Source organism: Pongo abelii, chromosome 1 (assembly GCF_028885655.2).
Source record: "Pongo abelii isolate AG06213 chromosome 1, NHGRI_mPonAbe1-v2.0_pri, whole genome shotgun sequence".
Classification (NCBI taxonomy): Eukaryota; Metazoa; Chordata; class Mammalia; order Primates; family Hominidae; genus Pongo; species Pongo abelii.
In genome coordinates this window covers 95,314,579-95,333,024 of record NC_071985.2, presented here as the reverse complement: position 1 = coordinate 95,333,024, position 18,446 = coordinate 95,314,579, and the positions used below count along the sequence as shown (strand labels likewise).

At 50.8% G+C, this 18,446-nt stretch overlaps 2 protein-coding genes and 1 long non-coding RNA gene across 10 annotated transcripts; 1 reads left to right on the top strand and 2 right to left on the bottom strand.

Annotated features, from left to right (window-relative positions):
* Positions 1 to 18: 18 nt before the first annotated feature.
* On the bottom strand, positions 19 to 6,600 carry SCAMP3 (secretory carrier membrane protein 3). Of its 4 annotated transcripts, XM_009243332.4 has the most exons (9): positions 6,226 to 6,595; positions 5,797 to 5,874; positions 4,664 to 4,786; positions 4,457 to 4,577; positions 2,953 to 3,081; positions 1,535 to 1,694; positions 1,322 to 1,423; positions 712 to 829; positions 19 to 457 (listed from the first exon to the last, which is right to left on the bottom strand). In XM_009243332.4, exons 1-9 carry the CDS (start codon positions 6,289 to 6,291, stop codon positions 311 to 313), a joined length of 1,044 nt encoding a protein of 347 aa, XP_009241607.1. In that variant the 5' UTR covers positions 6,292 to 6,595; the 3' UTR covers positions 19 to 310. The 4 variants fall into 4 exon arrangements, with proteins under 4 accessions (XP_009241607.1, XP_054407938.1, XP_009241609.1 ...); XM_054551963.2 differs by lacking the exon at positions 5,797 to 5,874 and having other exon boundaries at positions 6,226 to 6,600; XM_009243334.4 differs by lacking the exon at positions 6,226 to 6,595 and having other exon boundaries at positions 5,419 to 5,874.
* A 15-nt stretch (positions 6,601 to 6,615) lies between these two features.
* Positions 6,616 to 9,211, top strand: LOC134760386 (uncharacterized). Its single transcript, XR_010137746.1, has 2 exons — positions 6,616 to 6,913; positions 7,231 to 9,211. It is a non-coding gene; the product is annotated as an uncharacterized LOC134760386 (long non-coding RNA).
* CLK2 (CDC like kinase 2) lies at positions 7,009 to 17,577 on the bottom strand. Of its 5 annotated transcripts, none has more exons than XM_024247209.2 (13): positions 17,273 to 17,577; positions 14,878 to 15,047; positions 13,557 to 13,785; positions 12,776 to 12,863; positions 12,361 to 12,427; positions 12,078 to 12,194; positions 10,822 to 10,988; positions 9,955 to 10,049; positions 8,783 to 8,912; positions 8,603 to 8,685; positions 8,356 to 8,435; positions 8,085 to 8,175; positions 7,009 to 7,535 (listed from the first exon to the last, which is right to left on the bottom strand). In XM_024247209.2, the coding sequence occupies exons 2-13, from the start codon at positions 15,045 to 15,047 to the stop codon at positions 7,353 to 7,355; spliced, it is 1,500 nt and encodes a 499-aa protein (XP_024102977.1). In that variant the 5' UTR covers positions 17,273 to 17,577; the 3' UTR covers positions 7,009 to 7,352. The 5 variants fall into 5 exon arrangements, with proteins under 5 accessions (XP_024102977.1, XP_024102987.1, XP_024102996.1 ...); XM_024247219.2 differs by having other exon boundaries at positions 12,776 to 12,860; XM_024247228.2 differs by having other exon boundaries at positions 12,776 to 12,860; positions 13,557 to 13,782.
* Between the last annotated feature and the right edge of the window lie 869 nt (positions 17,578 to 18,446).

Genomic DNA, 18,446 nt, shown 5'->3' with positions numbered 1-18,446 from the left:
ATTCAGAAAACGGGGATGTCAGTTCCAGTTCCACTTTCTTTTTATTTAAATAACCGAAGCAACAGCCGTGGCACAGCAGAGGGAAGCTGGGATGGGGCGTGTGAGAGGTGGCAGCAGTGTGGCCTGATGGGGGGACTAGGTCACAGTGGACTCCCCACACGCCTCTCAGGTTCAGCAGTCATGGCCATAGGATTGGGAGCACTACGGAGGAGCCATCAGGTAGTGATGTCTCTCCAAGTCCCAGAGACCTTAGGGACGGGAGCTAAGTCAGCTCCCTCAAGTGGCAGGGCCAGGGCATCCCAGTCAGGGGTCACGGGGCCCGGAAGGCATTTTCAGCAGCCCCAGCGGCTGCATTGGCAGCTGCGGTTCGCACCGCAGGGTTGGAGAAGACACCAGCAGCAAATTCTTGCTGGGCCTTCTGAAAGCTGGCACCTGTGCGGCGGTATAAGGAGTGGATCTGCAAGTAGAGGACAAAGACATTCCAGCCCATTCCAGCCACTGGTTCCCCACCCCAGCCTAACAGCATCACTACCACTCAGCAGCCTGCTGCCCAGCACACACACTCACACACAGAAACACACACCCCAGAGGTCCATTAGCTGAGAACCACCCAGCAGCCTGACCTGTGCCAGTTGCTCCTGAATGTTCCACCCACGCCCCGGGGGACCCATGATCTCACCATGCCGGCCCCACCTTCAACACAGCCCTCACCCGTTTCAGCATGACAATTCCTAGCACAGCAATGCCAGTGAAGAGCAGGGCGACCAGCAGCATGAGCACGGATACTGCTGTGTTGCCCTTCGGCACCACCAGAGCGGAGATCCAGCCACTGTAAAGGGAAGGATGTGCCAGTGAAGAGGAGCTCCTCAGCTTCTCCACTGGTATGTCACCAGCATCCCCTGTTCCTACCCTTCCCATCAGCAGTGGCTCCCTGCCAATCTAGCAGCATTCCAAGCACCACAATCCCAAACTGTATCTACTCTCTTCACAGTTTAATTCCAGTTTCTGAACCATTAGCCCTGAGCTCTCCAAGCTCTTCCAGGCACTCATCTGGGGATTCTTCTTCCTCCTTTCAACCATGGTTCTATGCCTCCTCCAGGAGGCCACCTCAGATTGGCCAAATGCAGCATTCTTCCCTTCAATCTATATGTCTCAAGGGTGCTGTCTGCGCTCTATCCTGGAAGTATGTCTTGTATCTCATTAAACTAGTACCTCCCAAGGATTAAAACCACATTTCCTTTTTCTGAACAACTCCTATCCCAGCACCCAGTGCTGGCTTGATCTAGAGGGAAAGGTGAGGGTGGATAACAGCCTCACAAACCTGAATCCCCAACCTGGGATACCAATGGCCTGGAGGACAAAGAGCACATCCTGGACGAAGAAAATGAAGAAGAAAACGAAGAAATTGAATGAACTGTCACTCCTACAAAGAGGAGAAAAATGGGGAGGGTGGGAGAAGAATTAGAGCTGAAGGACGGGCAGACGTGGGGCCCATCCCAGGTCTCCATCACTCTCCCACCACTAACACACTTACCGGAAAGCCTTATACATGGGGCGGTACCAGCAGACAAAGGAGCAGGGCGTGAAAAGGAGGACCCAGAGGATAGAAAGCCCAAAGCCTGCGCCATTGTTGGTTTCCACACAGAAGCTGGCCAGGCAGGCGAGGAAGTTCAGGAGAAGAGCCAGCGTGCTGCCTAAGGGGCAGAGGGACAGGATGAGGAGACCTTCTGGACTGCAATGGAGGCTCCTTCCCATCTATGCTCACCCTATAATATTCACCAAACATGGCAGAGTAAGGAAATGAAGGCAGCTGCTGCCTTCATGGAATCCTCAACAGGGGAGATGGAGAAAGCAAATCTCAATAACGTGTGATCCCCTTGCAAAGACATTTTTTTTTTTTGAGACGGAGTCTGGCTCTGTCGCGCAGGCTGGAGTGCAGTGGCGCAATCTCGGCTAACTGCAAGCTTCGCCTCTCCGGTTCACGCCATTCTCCTGCCTCAGCCTCCAGAGTAGCTGGGACTACAGGCGCCCACCACCACGCCCAGCTAATTTTTTTTTTCTTTTTTTGAGACGGAATCTCGCTGTCGCCCAGGCTGGAGTGCAGTGGCAGGATCTCGGCTCACTGCAAGCTCTGCCTCCCGGGTTCACGCCCATTCTCCTACCTCAGCCACCCAAGTAGCTGGGACTACAGGCGCCCGCCACCACGCCTGGCTAATTTTTTGTATTTGTAGTAGAGATGGTGCAGGATGGTCTTGATCTCCTGATCTCGTGATTCGCCCACCTTGGCCTCCCAAAGTGCTGGGATTATAGGCGTGTGCCACTGTGCCTGGCCAATTTTTTGTATTTTTAATAGAGATGGGTTTTCACCGTGTTAACCAGGATGGTCTCGATCTCCTGACCTCGTGATCCGCCTGCCTGGGCCTCCCAAAGTGCTGGGATTACAGGTGTGAGCCACCGTGCCCGGACTTTTTTTTTTTTTTTGAGATGGAGTTTTGCTCTTGTTGCCCAGGCTGGAGTGCAATGGCATGATCTCGGCTCACTGCAACCTCCACTTCCCGGGTTCAAGTGATTCTCCTGCCTCAGACTCCCAAGTAGCTAGGATTACAGGTGTGCGCCACCACCCCCAGGTAATTTTGTATTTTTAGTAGAGATGGGGTTTCTCCATGTTGATCAAGCTAGTCTCAAACTTCTGACCTCAGATTATCCACCCACCTCAGCTTCCCAAAGTGCTGGGATTACAGGCGTAAACCACTGCACCCAGCCCAAAGACATCTAATAATTCAAAATATATTCCTGCATATGGACAATAAAAAGTGGGGAGAGGGCAAGAACATTTGCTAGCAGGCTGGTGAGTTCTAAATAGAGGTGAAGTGTTTGGTTCTTGGTGAGCAGACCCCAGGGCAGTTAAGAGATCTACCTGTAACTTCCTCCAAAAGGCTTCTCACTACTCACACATCCAGAGGTAGTACATGGTGGATACAGTCTTCTGAAATTCTTGGGGGATCTCCATGGAGATGTCCTGGAAAAAGCAGGGCTGAACTGGACAAAAAGAAGGTAGAGGGGGCCAATTGTTCTGTCGAGCTGTAAGGCACAAAAAAACAGGTGGACCTCAGAAGTAAGACAGAGACCAACAAAGGAATCACTCCCCCCTTCTCTCCATCCCTGGATCCTCTTTTTTTTTTTTTTTTTTGAGACAGGGTCTCTGTTGTTCAGGCTGGAAGGTAGTGGTATCATCACGGTTCACTGTAGCCTCAGCCTCCTGGGCTCAAGCAACCCTCCCACCTCAGCTTCTTTTTTTTTTTTTTCTCCTGAGATAGAGTTTTGCTCTTGTTGCCCAGGTTGGAGTGCACTGGTGTGATCTTGGCTCACTGCAACCTCCACCTCCCGAGTTCAAGTAATTCTCCTGCCTCCGTCTCCCGAGTAGCTGGGATTACAGGCACATGCCACCACACCCAGCTAATTTTTGTATTTTTGGTAGAGACAGGGTTTCACCACGTTGGCTGGTCCTGAACTCCTGACCTCAGGTGATCCACCCGCCTCGGCCTCCCAAAGTGCTGGGATTACAGGCATGAGCCCTGGCACCTGGCCATCCACCTCAGCTTCTTGAGGAGCTAGGACTACAGACAGGTACCATCATGCCCTGCTAATTTTCTTCATTAATGTTTTGGAGGCAGGATCTCACTATGTTGTCCAGGTTGGTCTCTAACTCCTGAGCTCAAGCAACCTGCCTGCCTCGGCCTCCCAAAGTGTTGGAATTACAGGCGTGAGGCACCATACCCAGCCCTGGATCCTCTCTTTTATCTCCAATTTGGGGTCCAGGGAGACAAGGGAGAGTGGAAAAATTAATACTGTTCATTATTATTTAAAACATCTAAGCACTGTACCAAGCACTTCACATATATCTTGTTTAACCTTCACAACAACCCTGTCAAACAGATGCAAACGTGGTTTTCATTTTATAAATAGGGAAACTGAGGCATTCGAGATTAAGTAACTTCCCTAAAAGCTCATGGTTAGTAAGCAGTATCTCTAAAATTCAAACTCAGCAGTCTGACTCCAGAGCCCAGGTTTGTGTTTTGTTTTTGTTTTTTTTTTGAGACGGAGTCTCACTCTGTCACCAGGCTGGAGTGCAGTGGCGCTATCTCGGCTCACTGCAACCTCTGCCTCCTGGGTTCAAGCGATTCTCCTGCCTCAGCCTCCCGAGTAGCTGGGACTACAGGTGCGTGCCACCATGCCCAGCTAATTTTTTTTTTTTTTTGTATTTTTAGTAGATACAGGGTTTCACCATGTTGGCTAGGATGGTCTGGATCTCTTGACCTCATGATCCGCCCGCCTCAGCCTCCCAAAGTGCTGGGATTATAGGTGTGAGCCACCGCACCCAGCCAAGCCCAGGCCCTTAAGACCTGTTTTTGCTCCTCCCAAACTCTCAGATGCTCTTCCCCACTCTACTACTTACTAGCTGTGCCCCCCAGGGCAGCATGCTGCAGCTCTCGCTCCCTTCGGTCCAACTCCTCTGCCTTCCGGTTGAGCTCCTCCTGTTTCTTTAGCAGCTCAGCTGTGGCTGCTGCAGCTGAGGCCTGCCCAGTGTGAGCAGACGGAGATGTGAGCCCTGGGCCCCAGGACTGGCCCTTCTCCCCAGCCCTCACCTGCACATCTCCTGTACCTGAGTGCTGTATGAGCCATAGTTCTTAGGTTCTGTGGGGCTGAGCTTTCTCGAGGGCTGCAAGGAGGCAGCTGAGGGTGGAGGCAATGGGGCAGGGGCTGGAGGCTCATAGGCTGGTGGTGGCTGTTGAGGAAAAGACCTTAGTGATCATCTAGTCCCTCATAACACAGGAATCTAGAGTCTGCTTGAATACCTTTAGACCCAGAACTCATGATGTAAGGAAGCAGCCTTTCCCCCATTTGTTAGGAAGCTAGTTCTTCTGTTGAATTTCTGTCAGAGAACTCTATGATGACCTGTAGCAGCCTTATCTTCCCTCATATCCAATTACTTAGTGAGGACTCAAATCACTCATTTACCATATCCCCCCACTTAACTGTGTTTTTTTTTTTCTTTTCTTTTCTTCTGGGGTTGGAGTGTGGGGTTGTCTCTCTGCCACCCAGGCTGGAGTGCAGTGGTGCAATCATCAATCATCGAAGCCTCAAACTCCTGGGCCCAAGCAGTCTTTCCATCCCAGCCTCCCAAGTAGCAAGGACTACAGGCATGTGCCACTACACCTAGCCAATTTTTAAAACATTTCAAGAGATGAGGGTCTTGCTGTTGCCCAGGATGGTCTTCATCAAATTCCTGGGCTCAAGCAATCCTCCCACCTCAGCCTCCCAAATGGGATTACAGGTGTGCACACCATGCTTGGCTCCCCCCGCTTTTTTTTTTAAGTTTTAAGTACCATGAAAACCCCTTAAATTCTTACAACTCACCATTTTCTAATCCAGTGGGACAAACAGGTGTAGTCCTCCTCATTCCTTGCTTTCAAACTGCACACCTAACCTAAACTCCAACCAGCCCCAACCTTTATTTTCTTCAAGAAAGCCTCCCCATACAGAACATTGGTTAAGGCCTTGCCAGCCTCCAGATCTTTCCAGGACTGACTTTTAGAGCTCAAACCATTTGGGTTGGTGGCCCTGGTGGCCCTAGAAGGATGAGGCATCCCATGGCTGACTAGCCTCTCTCAGGGAACTAAGATCACAGTGCCTCTTCCTTCCTGTGCATGCAGAAAAGTCCCCTGTACCCAAGCTGACTTGTCTTACTGGCAAACCCTTCCCTTCCTTGAACTCCTATGCTCTCCAGTAGCTCACCTCCCGGGTCTCAAAAGGGTTGTAGACGTCAAGCGTGGCATACTGCCGGCTGGGTCGGTGCTGGATCACAGCTGGGTCCTGAGGGCAGAGACCCGGGACTCAGCTGGCACCCAGTGCCACCTAGGGGAATTCCCAGGGACCATTCCCAAACTGCCTGTGGCTCCAAGTACTGCACCTTCGGGGCCACGCCGTTGTCCCAGGACTGGGACAACATTTACCTCAAATCCATCATCCAACACTGCCAGCACCAGCCCATTAAGGGGCAGGGCCCGCCCCTCAGAGTGCTCACTGGTCTGGAGTCACTGTCACCCCACGTGGCGGCTCTTCCCAGGATCAAATGTCACAAATGGGGATACAAGTTAGCCTGACCCTACAGAACCGGGAAGAATCAACCTGACCGCCCAAAAGAGGCCGACCGGCGCAAGTCACCTGAAAGGGGTTGTCAAGCTCGCTGGGCTCGGCGAACGGGTTTCCGCCGTCTCTGCTCTGAGCCATGTTTGCAACTGCGGCCTCCGCGGCCCTCTGCCCTCCACGCCCCTGCCGCAGCAGTGGCGGTAGCGGTAGCCCTCAGAGTCCACTTCACTCGCCTCAGTTCGTCCCGCTTCTCTGTGCACGGATTGGTTCCACCGACCGGAAGGGCCACAAGGATTCCCGCAGCAGCCGTGGGTTGCGCTTGCGTCCTGGCCAAAAGCTAAGACGAAAGTGCCCCCACGTGATACCTCTTAACCCAGTGCCTACAACCAACTACCGCCCCTCTTCCATGTGACTTCCTTCCACTAACGAACTACACTTCCCAGCAGGCCTCGCGTAGGAATCCGGCCTTCCTAGTCTCCCGAGATGGACGACGGGAGCCTTCTGACCGGCCATGGCAACCCCCTAGGAGCCAGGTTGAGCACGTTTTCAACCTGGGTTTCTGGCTCTATACTGGGCCGCGGCCTAATGACTCTAGAGTCAGATCTTTCCCAACTTTCATAATTCCACATCTGAGAAGTGCCACCTTATAACACTTCTCTATTTTAATCTGAAAGAAATGCTGCCCCACCCATCACTACCCTCCCCTATGATAAGGTGGACAGGGGAAATAAACTGGTAGCCTGGCTCTGCTTCCTTTTGGAGGGTAAGGACTCCCTTCATACCCAAACTCAGAAAGTTTGCCAATCATTTCATCCCTCCACCCCAGCATTCCCAAACCTCCAACTCCAGGGATGGGGGTCAAATGAAGCACGTTATTTTATTTCACAAAGACTGTACAAAATTCCTTATAAAACATGGGGTAGATGCCACCTGGTTACCTCACTCGGCCCCCATCCAACTCCGTGTGAGGGGGCAGGTGAGGGTGGAAACTGTGTGGATGGAATAGCATTATGTACAAGGCAGGGGTTAAAGTGATAGGTACAAGTTCTTTCATATTTACACTATTTCACATATTCACAGGTATATACAGAGCCAGGAGGAAGGAGTGAACTCTGGCTCATTCTCTTGTATAAAAAAGCACCAGTGTCCTGGACTGGACACCCACTGCTATAAAAGATGCAGGGGGGCCCAGGGCCTGATCGTCACCGACTGATATCCCGACTGGAGTCCCACAACTTGTTGGGCGGCTCAGCCCGAAGGCGGGCGAAGAAAGGATGCTGAAGGGCTTCACCCAAGGTCAGCCGCTTAGCTGGTTCATACTCTAGCATGCTTTCAATCAGATCGAAGAGCTGGTGGTGTTCCTCTGCCTCTGAGGTCAGATACCGCTGGTGGAGGAGGGCAGGAAAAAGGTGAGGCAGGATGCCTTACAAACCCTGCCTTCTTCAAGACCCTACCTTCCATTCTTGGAGAACCAAGGCTCTGCTTGCAACCAATTTGAAGGCTACCTAACCACGACCACACCAGGACCAACGTTTCTGATATTATAGCTCAACCTACCTTCCCACTAGTACAATTACTCCATAATCTTTGAAAGTTCTTTCTACTTGTATATCCTTGTCAACTTCATGAATCTTCTTTAGTTCCTCATTAAAATGTAAGCTCTTCAAAGGTAGTTTATTCTTTTCTGTCTGACCTAAAGAATCCAGGACATTGCTTTGATCTCTGGTTGTCTCAAGGTTAGGCTGCCTAACCTCCTTCCCTCCACAAAACCACTCCCTCTTTATGTTTCCTCTGTTGACCAAAGATGTCCTCTTTCAGCTTTCCTCCCCTCCTTTCCTAACCCTCTGCTTGTGAAGAGCATTCCAGGGGCAAACCACCCTAAGAAGGAAGTGACTTCTAGACGGTGGGCACTATTTATCCCGAGCCCGGCTCACCCGCAGCGGTTTGCAGTTCTCACGAACATAGCGCCCAGCTGATGTGTTCTCATCCCAATCCAGGCGACCCCGGTAAAAATATTTCTGCTTTCTAGAGGGGAAGGGGAGGTTGAAGAATCAGAAGGTCACCCTTGTTACAATTCCCTTATTTCCCTATCTGAAAGTAACTGGGGGGAGAGGAGGCATCAAAGAAAAAAGAAAATGACGTGAAATAGACCAATTCTGTGGAAAGAAAAGGAAAAGGGTTAACGAGTGCCCCCTCCAAGTTCACCTTGTCTTTCGGATCATCCGGGAAGGGATAGGACCCAAGATCCTTTCCATCATGGCTAGATGCTCTCTGTTGTCATGGGTCTGGGAAACAAAAACAGAACTGAGCATGGGACTGAAAAGAGCATGCTGAGGATCAGCTGCCAGGAAGGTAGGCAATGTGGAGAACTGAGTAGGTAGGTCCTCAGCAGAAAACAAAGGAACCAGGTAGAAGAATGCCAGGCAGTCAAGTAAGACATCCCATCACTTACCTGGAAGAGGGTGAATCCCACATAGTATTCAAAGATGATGCAGCCTATACTCCACACATCACAAGGCTGCGACCAGCCCAACTCTGGGTGAGAATGGGAGGGAAAAGGTGTTACGAGGCTTAGGTGGCCCCACCCTCACCACATCATCTCACACACTTGGACAGCCTTGCCCTCCCTTACCAAGGATGACTTCTGGTGCTCGGTAATGGCGAGTGGAGACAATGGTGCTATGGTGCTCATGGTCAAAGGTGGCACTGCCAAAGTCTACCACCCGCACAGCTGTGCTCTTCACACTTCGCTCATCTCGCTTCTAGGAGCAGAGGAGAAAGAGGATGAACCTCTGCACCCAGACTGAGATTTCACCAGTATTCTCTACGTTGCTTCTGAGCCTTAAAAAAGGTACTGTGATCTCCTGCCTGGCCTTACAAGCCCTGGGAAATTTCCTGTTTTACAGCTTCCACCACATCCAGCATAATACTTTTAGAAGTAGGGGAGCAAAAGGATTAAGAAATGATTATAGAATAGCGTGCATATCTGTAAGCATCTGAAGACTACACCCAAGTGCCGGATATATAGTTATTCTGAAAACATGTAACATGTAGCAAATGGGTTTTTCTGAAAAAATGTAACATGTAGCAAAGGAGTTTCTCTGAAAATATATAACATGTAGCAAAGGGGTCAAAGGAGGGAGAGCTTCTTTAGGTCTGAGATCTCCATTATCTCCAGTTAGTCAAGGGAGCCGAGCTTTCCTACCTCACAGAATATGCGTCTCAAAAAAGAAGTCCGGGCCAGGTGCTGTGGCTCACACCTGTAATCCCAGCATTCTGGGAGCCCGAGACAGGCAGATCACCTGAGGTTAGGGGTTCGAGACCAGCCTGGCCAACATGGCAAAACCCCATCTCTACTAAAAACACAAAAACTAGCCAGGCGTGGTGGCGGGTGCCTGTAATCCCAGCTACTCCAGAGGCTGAGGCAGGAGAATCACTTAAACCTGGGAGGTAGAGGTTGCAGTGAGCCGAGATTATGCCACTGCACATCAGTCTGGGCAACAGAGTGAGACTCTGTCTCAAATAAATAAATAAATAAGTCAGTCAGTCAGTCTAAACCAAGAACCTTAAAAACTTTCACTCTACTGGAAAGTTATCTGAAGTCCCCTGTACAAGTTATCTCCCAATTTAAGTCTTCTTAAGAGATCTCTCCCTTTCAACCTATTTAGTTTTACCCAGTTGGAGCCAGACAGGGAGAAAATGTGGGAGGACGAAATAAAAGGGAGACAACAAAGGGCTCGGCAGAAGGCAAAGTGGCCCAGCTGCCTGCCCCCAGTAACCAAGGGCAGACCCTATCCATCTTACCTTCTCTAGGTTGTAGGTGAGCTCATAGTCTGAATTCACAAACAGAATATTTTCAGGCTTGAGGTCTGTATGTGTCAGCTTGTTATCATGGAGGACTGTAGGGGAGAAGGCCAGGTCAGGCTTGGTGCAGGTGGCCAGAGCTAACTGGTATCAGCTGACCCCAGGCCTGGTTACCTAGGGCAAAGCCAGTGAGGAGACAGGTCCAGAATCACTAGGGCTGCTTTCTGCTCTACGTCTAAATGGAATGCCTGGTCTAAGAAGCTCTGCTCTTTCTAATATAAGATACATATGTAGCTCAACTGATGTAAAAAAAACAGTTTGCTTTGAGTTGTAATGTGTACACACTCTGACATGTGTCCAGCTGGCATTATGTTAACTCAATTCTGTGAAACTGTATTATTTTGATGACTCGAGAGGAATGACATATTTCTTTGAATTCCCCACCTTGCCCCTTAGCTGAACTACATACTCTGTGTTCCCATCCCCTTTGCTGTGAATGAACATCTCATCCCAGACAAATGTAAGCCTTTAGCCTAAGGAGTGTATTTTTGTCTCTTTATGTTTGCTGTCTGACTGATGCTTTCCCAAGAAGGGGAGAAAGGAAAAGGGGAGGGTAATTAAGTGCTTTGATTCCAAAGGCTTTCTCTTCTAGCTGCTGCTAGGCTAGGTGTAGAGTAAGAGCAATCAGTGACGATAAAGACATCAGTCAAGGAGTTAAGTCAGATGACGTTTCAAGATGACAGTAAATCAAAGAACTGCAGATAACAAAGAGCTGACTGTTGAAGGGCTTCACCAGTGCACAACCGACAGAGAGATCCAATGAAGGGAGGGACTGCCCCAGAGTCCACTTCGGCCCACCCCACTCACACTTGACAGCCTGGCACAGCTGGAAGGCCATGTGGCGCACTTGGTGGATGGGGTAGGGCAGGTAGTTGTTGTCTTTGAGGAAATCGAAGGTGCTAAGGCCCAGAAGCTCAAAGGAGATACACATGTGGCCATGGTAGTCAAACCAGTCAAACATCTGGACACAGAGGCTGAGAAGAGAGATGGGGGAAGGGGGGTTGTCTGATGAGCTCCCATCTGCCCATCAGCCATCCAACAAGGAGGTACTTCTTAGCTGTTGATTCCACGTACTTGTGTAAAACCATGCCAGTTAGTACTAACACCAAAATTCAGTTCAGCTGGGGAATAGCCTCTACCAGACCCAAGAAGAATGGTACTACCTGCCAGGTTTTTTTTTTTTTTTTTGAGATGGAGTCTCACTCTGTCACCCAGGCTGGAGTGCAGTGGCGCGATCTCGGCTCACTGCAACCTCTGCCTCCTGGGTTCAAGCGATTCTCCTGCCTCAGCCTTCCAAGTAGCTGGGACTACAGTTGTCTGCCACCATGCCCGGCTAATTTTTTTATTTTTAGTACAGACGGGGTTTCACCATATTGGCCAGGCTGGTCTCGAACTCCTGACATCGTGATCTGCCCGCCCGGCCTCCAAAGTGCTGGGATTACAGGCGTGAGCCACCATGCCCAGCCCAAGTTTCAAAATATCTTCCTGCATCATTTTAAATAGTTCAAAAAGCTATTTACTGAAGAGCTGTTGAGTGCCAAGCTCCAAACAGTATAGATCCTGGATCATCAAACTGTCCATCCTAAACCCCAACCCCAGCCCAACTCCTGATATTCATTCACCACCAGCTACTACTGGCCTCATATCTTGGCTTAATGTCCTTATTCTATTTTTGGACTGTGAATGTATGTGAACAAAATATTACTGCATAAATGTCTGTGGCCTTATCAGCATAGTTCTACTTATAAAAGCTTGATTCGTTGTTCGATAAGGTTGATGCTCAGTCCTAGGGCTATGTCCAGGGTATATGTCTACAGAAGCCATTCTAGGCTGGGGTCAAACTACAGAGCAATCTAACTTCCCTGAAAACAAGGGGAGTGGATTAAGGAATGTCATAGGCACCCCCCTTTCCTACCCTGATGTTCTACTACTCTAAGATGATGAACAAAAGATGAATGGATGAGAAGGTCTAGGACTCCCGTCTGCCTAATCCAGGTCTAGAAGTCTCTCCTGCGTAGGGGTTGGGGCTCTCAGCCTCCCTACATACTTCCTTGCTTGCTTACTTCTTGTTGTCAGGGTCTTTCTCGTTGATTTTCTCCAGCACGTTGATCTCAAGTCGAGCTGCTTCCTTGTACTTCTCCACATTCTTAATGATCTTCAGGGCAACTCGAGCCCCACCCCTGTAAGTTGGCAGGAGAGGCTTTTGCTGGGTTCTCAAGAATGTCTCAAAATGAACAGGGCTGTAGGGGGACTAAGAAATTCTACCTTAAGTTAATTAGCAAAAAAGCCCCATATAACCCCCACCATCTCTTTATCCCCACGTAGTAGGGAGGGACTGACAGTTACCTGCGATGGTCAACACATTGTACAACTCGGCCGAAGGTCCCCTCTCCTAAGGTGCTAACGATTTCATCTGAAATGAAAGAGAGCAGGGTCGGGGAGAGGGAGGGAGAGAAGGTGGGGAATGAGCTGAGTTGGAAGAAAAAAGGGGACAGCAACCTGGGGTGGAGATGAAGGAAGGGGAACAGATACAGATGGTCACAGGGGAAGAAAACCCCTGCTTGATTCCCACCACCTTTAACCCAGGGGCCGTGAGAGCTGGGAGTGGACAACAGAGGTCAATTCTCAACAGCAACTCAAACCACCCAGATAAACAACACCACTGAGAAAAGGCAAGAGGCTGTGACTCAGGTTGGCTTGGGACGTTAGGATGGCTATGGGACCATTACAGGCTATAGGATTGTTACGATTTGGCTTGTACATCGCTCTTGTAGCCAGTCCCCGACGTGGTAGATGAGGTGGCCCTCAGCGTCGTCCTCTACACTCTTGGCTCTCCGGCTGCTGTGCTGCTGTCGGGGGGCAGGGGGGGTCGGAGCAAGCCAGGTGTCGGAGCGGGGGCCGGAGGGAGGCGGGGTGGGTGGTAGAGGGGTCACCGGTCACAGGCGCCCAGCCAGGGGGGACAGACGATGATGGGGGACAGTGGAAGGGAACACGTCAGATGCAGTAAGGTGGATCGGTGTGAGAAGAGAGAGTGGCGCATAATCCCAAGTCCCCAAACCCAAAACAGGAACAGGGAGAGGCACGGGCAGAGCAGAGAAGTGGTGTTGTTGCCAATGTCACCCACAACCCCATGCTCTACACAATGCCCTTCCGGGCAGACACAGATCTCCCCTTGCCCCCACCCAAGCCCGCCTGCCAAGGGGGCTACAGAGCCCAGGGCTTGGGGGAAAAAGGCAGTTCACAAGCAAGGTCCCCATTAAAGAGTGGAGGCCGCTGGGGCGTAGAAGCTGCTCCCAACACAATAAGCCCAACATGCCAGGGAGAGCACTGGGGGTCACAAATGCTCCGTGCCCATCCATCTCCAAAGCAGATTCCAGGGCCCTTCAAGAGTCGGAGAGCTTCCAAGAAAGTAGGCAAACTCAGTGCCCACCTCAGTGTTCATGCCCCAATGTGCAGCTGAGAACAAGGATACTTCTCACTTACCAGAGTCCTAGAGGGCCTGCAGAAGAGTGGGGAGAGGAAGGGCCTGGGCTGGCACTCACCGAAGATGAACGGCTAAATGTCCGGCTGCGCCTCCTCCGCCTTCTGTGCTTCCTCCGGCTGCTGCGCTGGCTGCGGTAACTGCTGTTCTCCCGCTGATATTCATAGGAATGCCGATAGTCTGTGTCATAGTAGGCATCTCCCCGATCCCGGCTATAATCGTTGCGTCTGTAGCTGCCACAGTATCGCCGGTCATACACCCTCCGGTCGGATGAACGATCATCATAACTGCTATTGGATAACAAACACCAATTAGGTGTATCTGTTCAGACCACATTCCCTACCATACCCTGTGACAAGGTCCTGCCTTAGTGAGGACAAAGAGTAATGCTAGAAAACTGTTCTCAGACACTTGTTGAGTCACTGAGAGGACCAAGGGACCAGAGAAGTGAGGTAACAAGCACATCTGCCATGTCACCAAAACCTCTGAAAAGGCATCTGCAGAACCACTCCCTATTGGGGCCTTTTTCCCGCTGCAGTGATACAAAGAAACAAAGAGCCATTTTTTTCTCAAGCTTTCCTGAATGAAATCCCCCCTTGCTCTAAACCATCCTTAACCCACTCTTTCCACTGAACATGCCACTAAGATATTAAAACTGGGCCAGGTGCAGTGGCTCACGCCTGTAATCCCAGCACTTTGGGAGGCCAAGGCAGGTGGAGCACTTGAGGTCAGGAGTTTGAGGCCAACATGGTGAAATCCTGTCTCTATTTAAAAAAAAAAAAAAAAAAAAAAAAAAAAAAAAATTAGCCAGGCATGATGGTGCATGCCTGTAGTCCCAGGTACTTGGGAGGCTGAGGCACAAGAATCACTTGAACCTGGGGCCGCAGAGGTTGCAGTGAGCTGAGATCTTGCCACTGCACTCCAGCCTGGGCAACAGAGTGAAACTCTGTCTCAAAAATAAATAAATTATATTTTAAAATTAAAAAAAATTTAAAACACAAAGATCTAACTATCTGTTAGCTTATTACTTACTTGTAGCTCCCAGTCCTTTGCACATGCTTTCCCTCTGCCCAAAGACACTTCCCCCACCTGACTCTACTTGTCCTCCAGACATATACAGATGTCGCTTTCTCTGCAATGTTTTCTCTGAATTAAACATCCTGCCCCACTCGAACCAAATGCACTGGGTACGTCCTCAGTTCCTCACTATGTGTTCTAACACTTAACACTGCAGCCCAAATGGCTTCTTTGGTTATCTATCCCGACATTACCTTCAGCCAGCTACTTAATGCAATGGTTTCAGCATATAACCAATAAGTATTTGTTGAACAAATGAATGAGCGAGTGACGCTGTGTTTGAGTATCCCCTCCTGAGGCCTCACCTTCGAGAACGGACATGGTAGCTGTCCTCTCGCCGACGCCGTCGTGTCCGGTCACTACTACTTGACCAGGAGCGACTTCTTCGTCGCTTATGCTTTCGGCTCCGATAGTGTTCACGGTAACTCCCCCGGCTGCCTCGCTCTGAGGAATGGTACCTTCGAGGATGAGGCATCTGGAAGGCAAGGGAAAGCGGAAATAGGAAAGTTTCGAGTTTTCAGAAATCTCCTCCAAGGACTGGCTGCTCCAAAGATGCTAAGCTGCTTTCCCCTCTTTTATTTCTGCCTCTTTTTACCAGGCACAACTTCCTCAGTCTTCCTCTGTACTTACAATTCCTCCTTATTGGAGTACAGCCACCTACTAACTCCGGCTGAAACTCTAGAAAGCCCCCAAATCCATCCCTCGTTACCCCCCACTCAGTTCAAGTGTTCTTATTTTATTCTTGAGACGGAGTCTTGCTGTGTGGCCACGCTGGAGTGCAGTGGCACAATCTTGGCTCACTGCAACCTCCGCCTCCCAGGTTCAAGCAATTCTCCTGCCTCAGCCTCCTATGTAGCTGGGATTACAGGCACGTGCCACCACTCCTGGCTAATTTTATATTTTTAGTAGAGACGGGGTTTCACCATGTTGGCCAGGATGGTCTCAAACTCCTGACCTCGTGATCCTCCTGCCTCGGCCTCCCAAAGTGCTGGGATTACAGGCGTGAGCCACTGCACCCGGCCAGTTCAAGTGTTCTATCCTTATTTTCTTCAAACACAGCTCCATGAAGACCTTCAGGTCTAGGACACAGTTCATTACAGAGGAAAGTGTATGACGACCGATGGAGACTGCCACGGTGTATCCCCGTTCAGGATCTAAGATATAGATCTGTGTGATGCTGAGTTCCTCACAAGTCAATAGAGTAAAGCTTTGGTTTACAGTTATGATAAATGTTGTACACTCATTAAGAGTACATCTTATCTCCCCAAGTAGACTATCAGTGTCCTGAGGGTAGGAATCCAGTCTCCCAGGTTTCTACATATACCAGGTAAACGCCAAATACTATCAGTTCCAGGGATCTGGGTCTGGCCCCTTGAATTAACTTAATCATCTCTCACATCTTTGGCCAACTCTCCCTTGAGAGGTTTTAATGTAGTAGGCCACAAAATACAGTCAGCATCCCATCTGGCCCCTCCACTCTTGTGCTTAAGACGTAGATAACAACTGTTTCTTGTTTTTTTTTTTTTTTGAAACGGAGTTTTGCTCTTGTTGCCCAGGCTGGAGTGCAATGGCGCAATCTCGGCTCACCGCAACCTCCACCTGCCGGGTTCAAGCGATTCTCCTGCCTCAGCCTCCCGAGTAGCTGGGATTACAGGCATGCGCCGCCACGCCCAGCTAATTTTGTATTTTTAGTAGAGACAGGGTTTCTCCATGTTGGTCAGGCTGGTCTCGAACTCCCAATCTCAGGTGATTCGCCCGCCTTGGCCTCCCAAAGTGCTGGGATTACAGATGTGAGCCACCGCGCCTGGCCAGTAAGTGGTTTTAATTAATATCAGCCCTACTTAGCTGACAGCTGGCCACCTTCCAGTTAATGGAATTGGAATGGGATGGTTCACAAATCCTTTTTTTCCTTCAAGGAAAAAAGAGAAAAATCACTGTCACAATCCAGGAAGATGAGAATAGGAAGGCAGAATAAAATGAAACAGGCCCAGGGACAGAAGTCTTGGTGGAGGTGTATGAGAATCAGGTATGCAAAAGGTTTAATGATTCCAATGTCTGACCACCATTCTGTATCACTTCTTCCCAACCTCCCCAAATTGAGGAGGGTGATATGTGATGCATTCTTGGTGTAACTGGGGCCGGTAGCATACCAAGCTGCAAGCACAAGATTTTCCCAGCATAGTCATCCTAATCAGCATAGCCACATAAATGCCATCTCACCACATACTACCATCAAACGGACTCACAGCACTGCCCCCTCAAAGCATCACTAGCCTACCTTTCTCAAGCTTGAAATCTTTTGCTTTTTCCTTACTCAGAAAATCCAGAACTCCTACAGGCACATTCTTCCTGCCTGCTCCAAGTGACACGGTGATGTATTCCTCCCCTTCAGCTTTGATTGGACCCCTGAGTCCAACTTTGATATTCCACTTCTTCACATCTCTGGAACCACTCCCATCCTTACTCTATCACCCCTTCTAGTCTGGTTCCGCCCAAGTTTCCTACAGGTCTTCTCGGTACATCTAACGCAGGCCGACCTCCTTCCCCCTCATCTCCCTACTCCGCCGCTTCGTAGATCTCAACTCTCCTCCTCTCCAAATCTCGCCCCCGTCCCTTGCCCCCAATCCAAGCCTAACCCCGCCCGCCCCGCGGTCGCCATCTTTTCGCGCGGCCCCGCAGCCAGCCAACCCGCGCGCTCACCGTTCTGGCGGCGAGGCCCGTGCGCTTGTCCCACAGGAAGTCCGTGATGGCGGCGGCACTGCGGCCGGAGTCCCGGCACCCCCGCGGCGACCAAGTGCTGCTCCACCCCCCCACCCCGGGACCCTGGGACCTCCCGCCCCGTTCCCGGGCTCCGCTTCAGTCCCGCCCGCCCCGGCTCCGTCCCCGCCCCTAAGATCTGCTTGGCGCCGCTCGCACCGCCCCCGCCCGGGGCCCGATCCCAGCTCGGTCTCCGGCTCTGGCCTCTCCGCTCCGCCGCCGCCGCCGTGAGCGAGCACGTACGCACGGACTCACGTCCTGCGTCGCTTCCCAGCTACCCCCTGGGCTCCGCCCCCAGGACCGCGCGCGCCACCACGTGCTCACGTAGCTGGCAGGCATCCGCCTGTCAGAGCCTCGGAGGTACTGGGGGCGGAAGTTCACAGGAGCGAGGAGGGTCCACAGGGACAAGCTGGAAGCCTTCCAGGCCCGCTATGCCCCGCCTCCTGTCCTTTCCCACTTCCTCTTCAATCTTTTACCCTTTGCATGGAGACGTGTGGCTTAGTTAGGTTTGGAGTTTAAAAGAAAGGATTGTCATTGTCAATACAGTGTCGCTGCTCTGCAAGCCTGACTGTAGTGAGGCTTGATGGTGAAGTCTCATTCTTCTGCATAGCCTGAAAATAACCATTTCTTAAAACACTTCACCTACCTATCCCCAGGACAAAAGTCTGCCACTTTTTGTCATCAACAAAAGTTATGCACGACTCGGGGTGGGGACACAGCCATGGAGAAAAGGTTTGAGCAATGGAGGGTTGGAGAATCGGGTGCCGAAAAGGGGGACTCACTTGAGAACTGTATCCTAAGGTGCCTTACCTAATGTGTGAGAAATATAAATTTACTAGGGCCGGGCGCGGTGGCTCTCGCCTGTAATCCCAACACTTTGGGAAGCCGAGCCGGGCGGGTCACGAGGTCAGGAGTTCGAGATTAGCCTGATCAACATGGTGAAATCCCGTCTCTACTAAAAATACAAAAATTAGCCGGGCATGGTGGCATGCGCCTGTAATCCCAGCTACTCAGGAGGCTGAGGCAGGAGAATCGCTTGAACCCGGGAGGCGGAGGTTGCAGAGAGCCAAGATTGGGCCATTGCACTCCAGCCTGGGTGACAGAGCGAGACTCTGTC

What these genes read in the sequence shown, in the direction of transcription:
- SCAMP3 (XM_009243332.4), bottom strand. Translation starts at nt 6,291, where the DNA reads ATGGCTCAGAGCAGAGACGGCGGAAACCCGTTCGCCGAGCCCAGCGAG. An exon ending in AGCTTGACAACCCCTTTCAG is followed by an intron (nt 5,875 to 6,225) that starts GTGACTTGCGCC and finishes CTCTGCCCTCAG; the next exon opens with GACCCAGCTGTGATCCAGCA. An exon ending in CCCATGTATAAGGCTTTCCG is followed by an intron (nt 1,424 to 1,534) that starts GTAAGTGTGTTA and finishes TCCTCTTTGTAG; the next exon opens with GAGTGACAGTTCATTCAATT.
- CLK2 (XM_024247209.2), bottom strand. Translation starts at nt 15,047, where the DNA reads ATGCCTCATCCTCGAAGGTACCATTCCTCAGAGCGAGGCAGCCGGGGG. An exon ending in TACCATGTCCGTTCTCGAAG is followed by an intron (nt 13,786 to 14,877) that starts GTGAGGCCTCAG and finishes GTTATCCAATAG; the next exon opens with CAGTTATGATGATCGTTCAT. An exon ending in GGACTGGCTACAAGAGCGAT is followed by an intron (nt 12,428 to 12,775) that starts GTACAAGCCAAA and finishes CTTTCATTTCAG; the next exon opens with ATGAAATCGTTAGCACCTTA.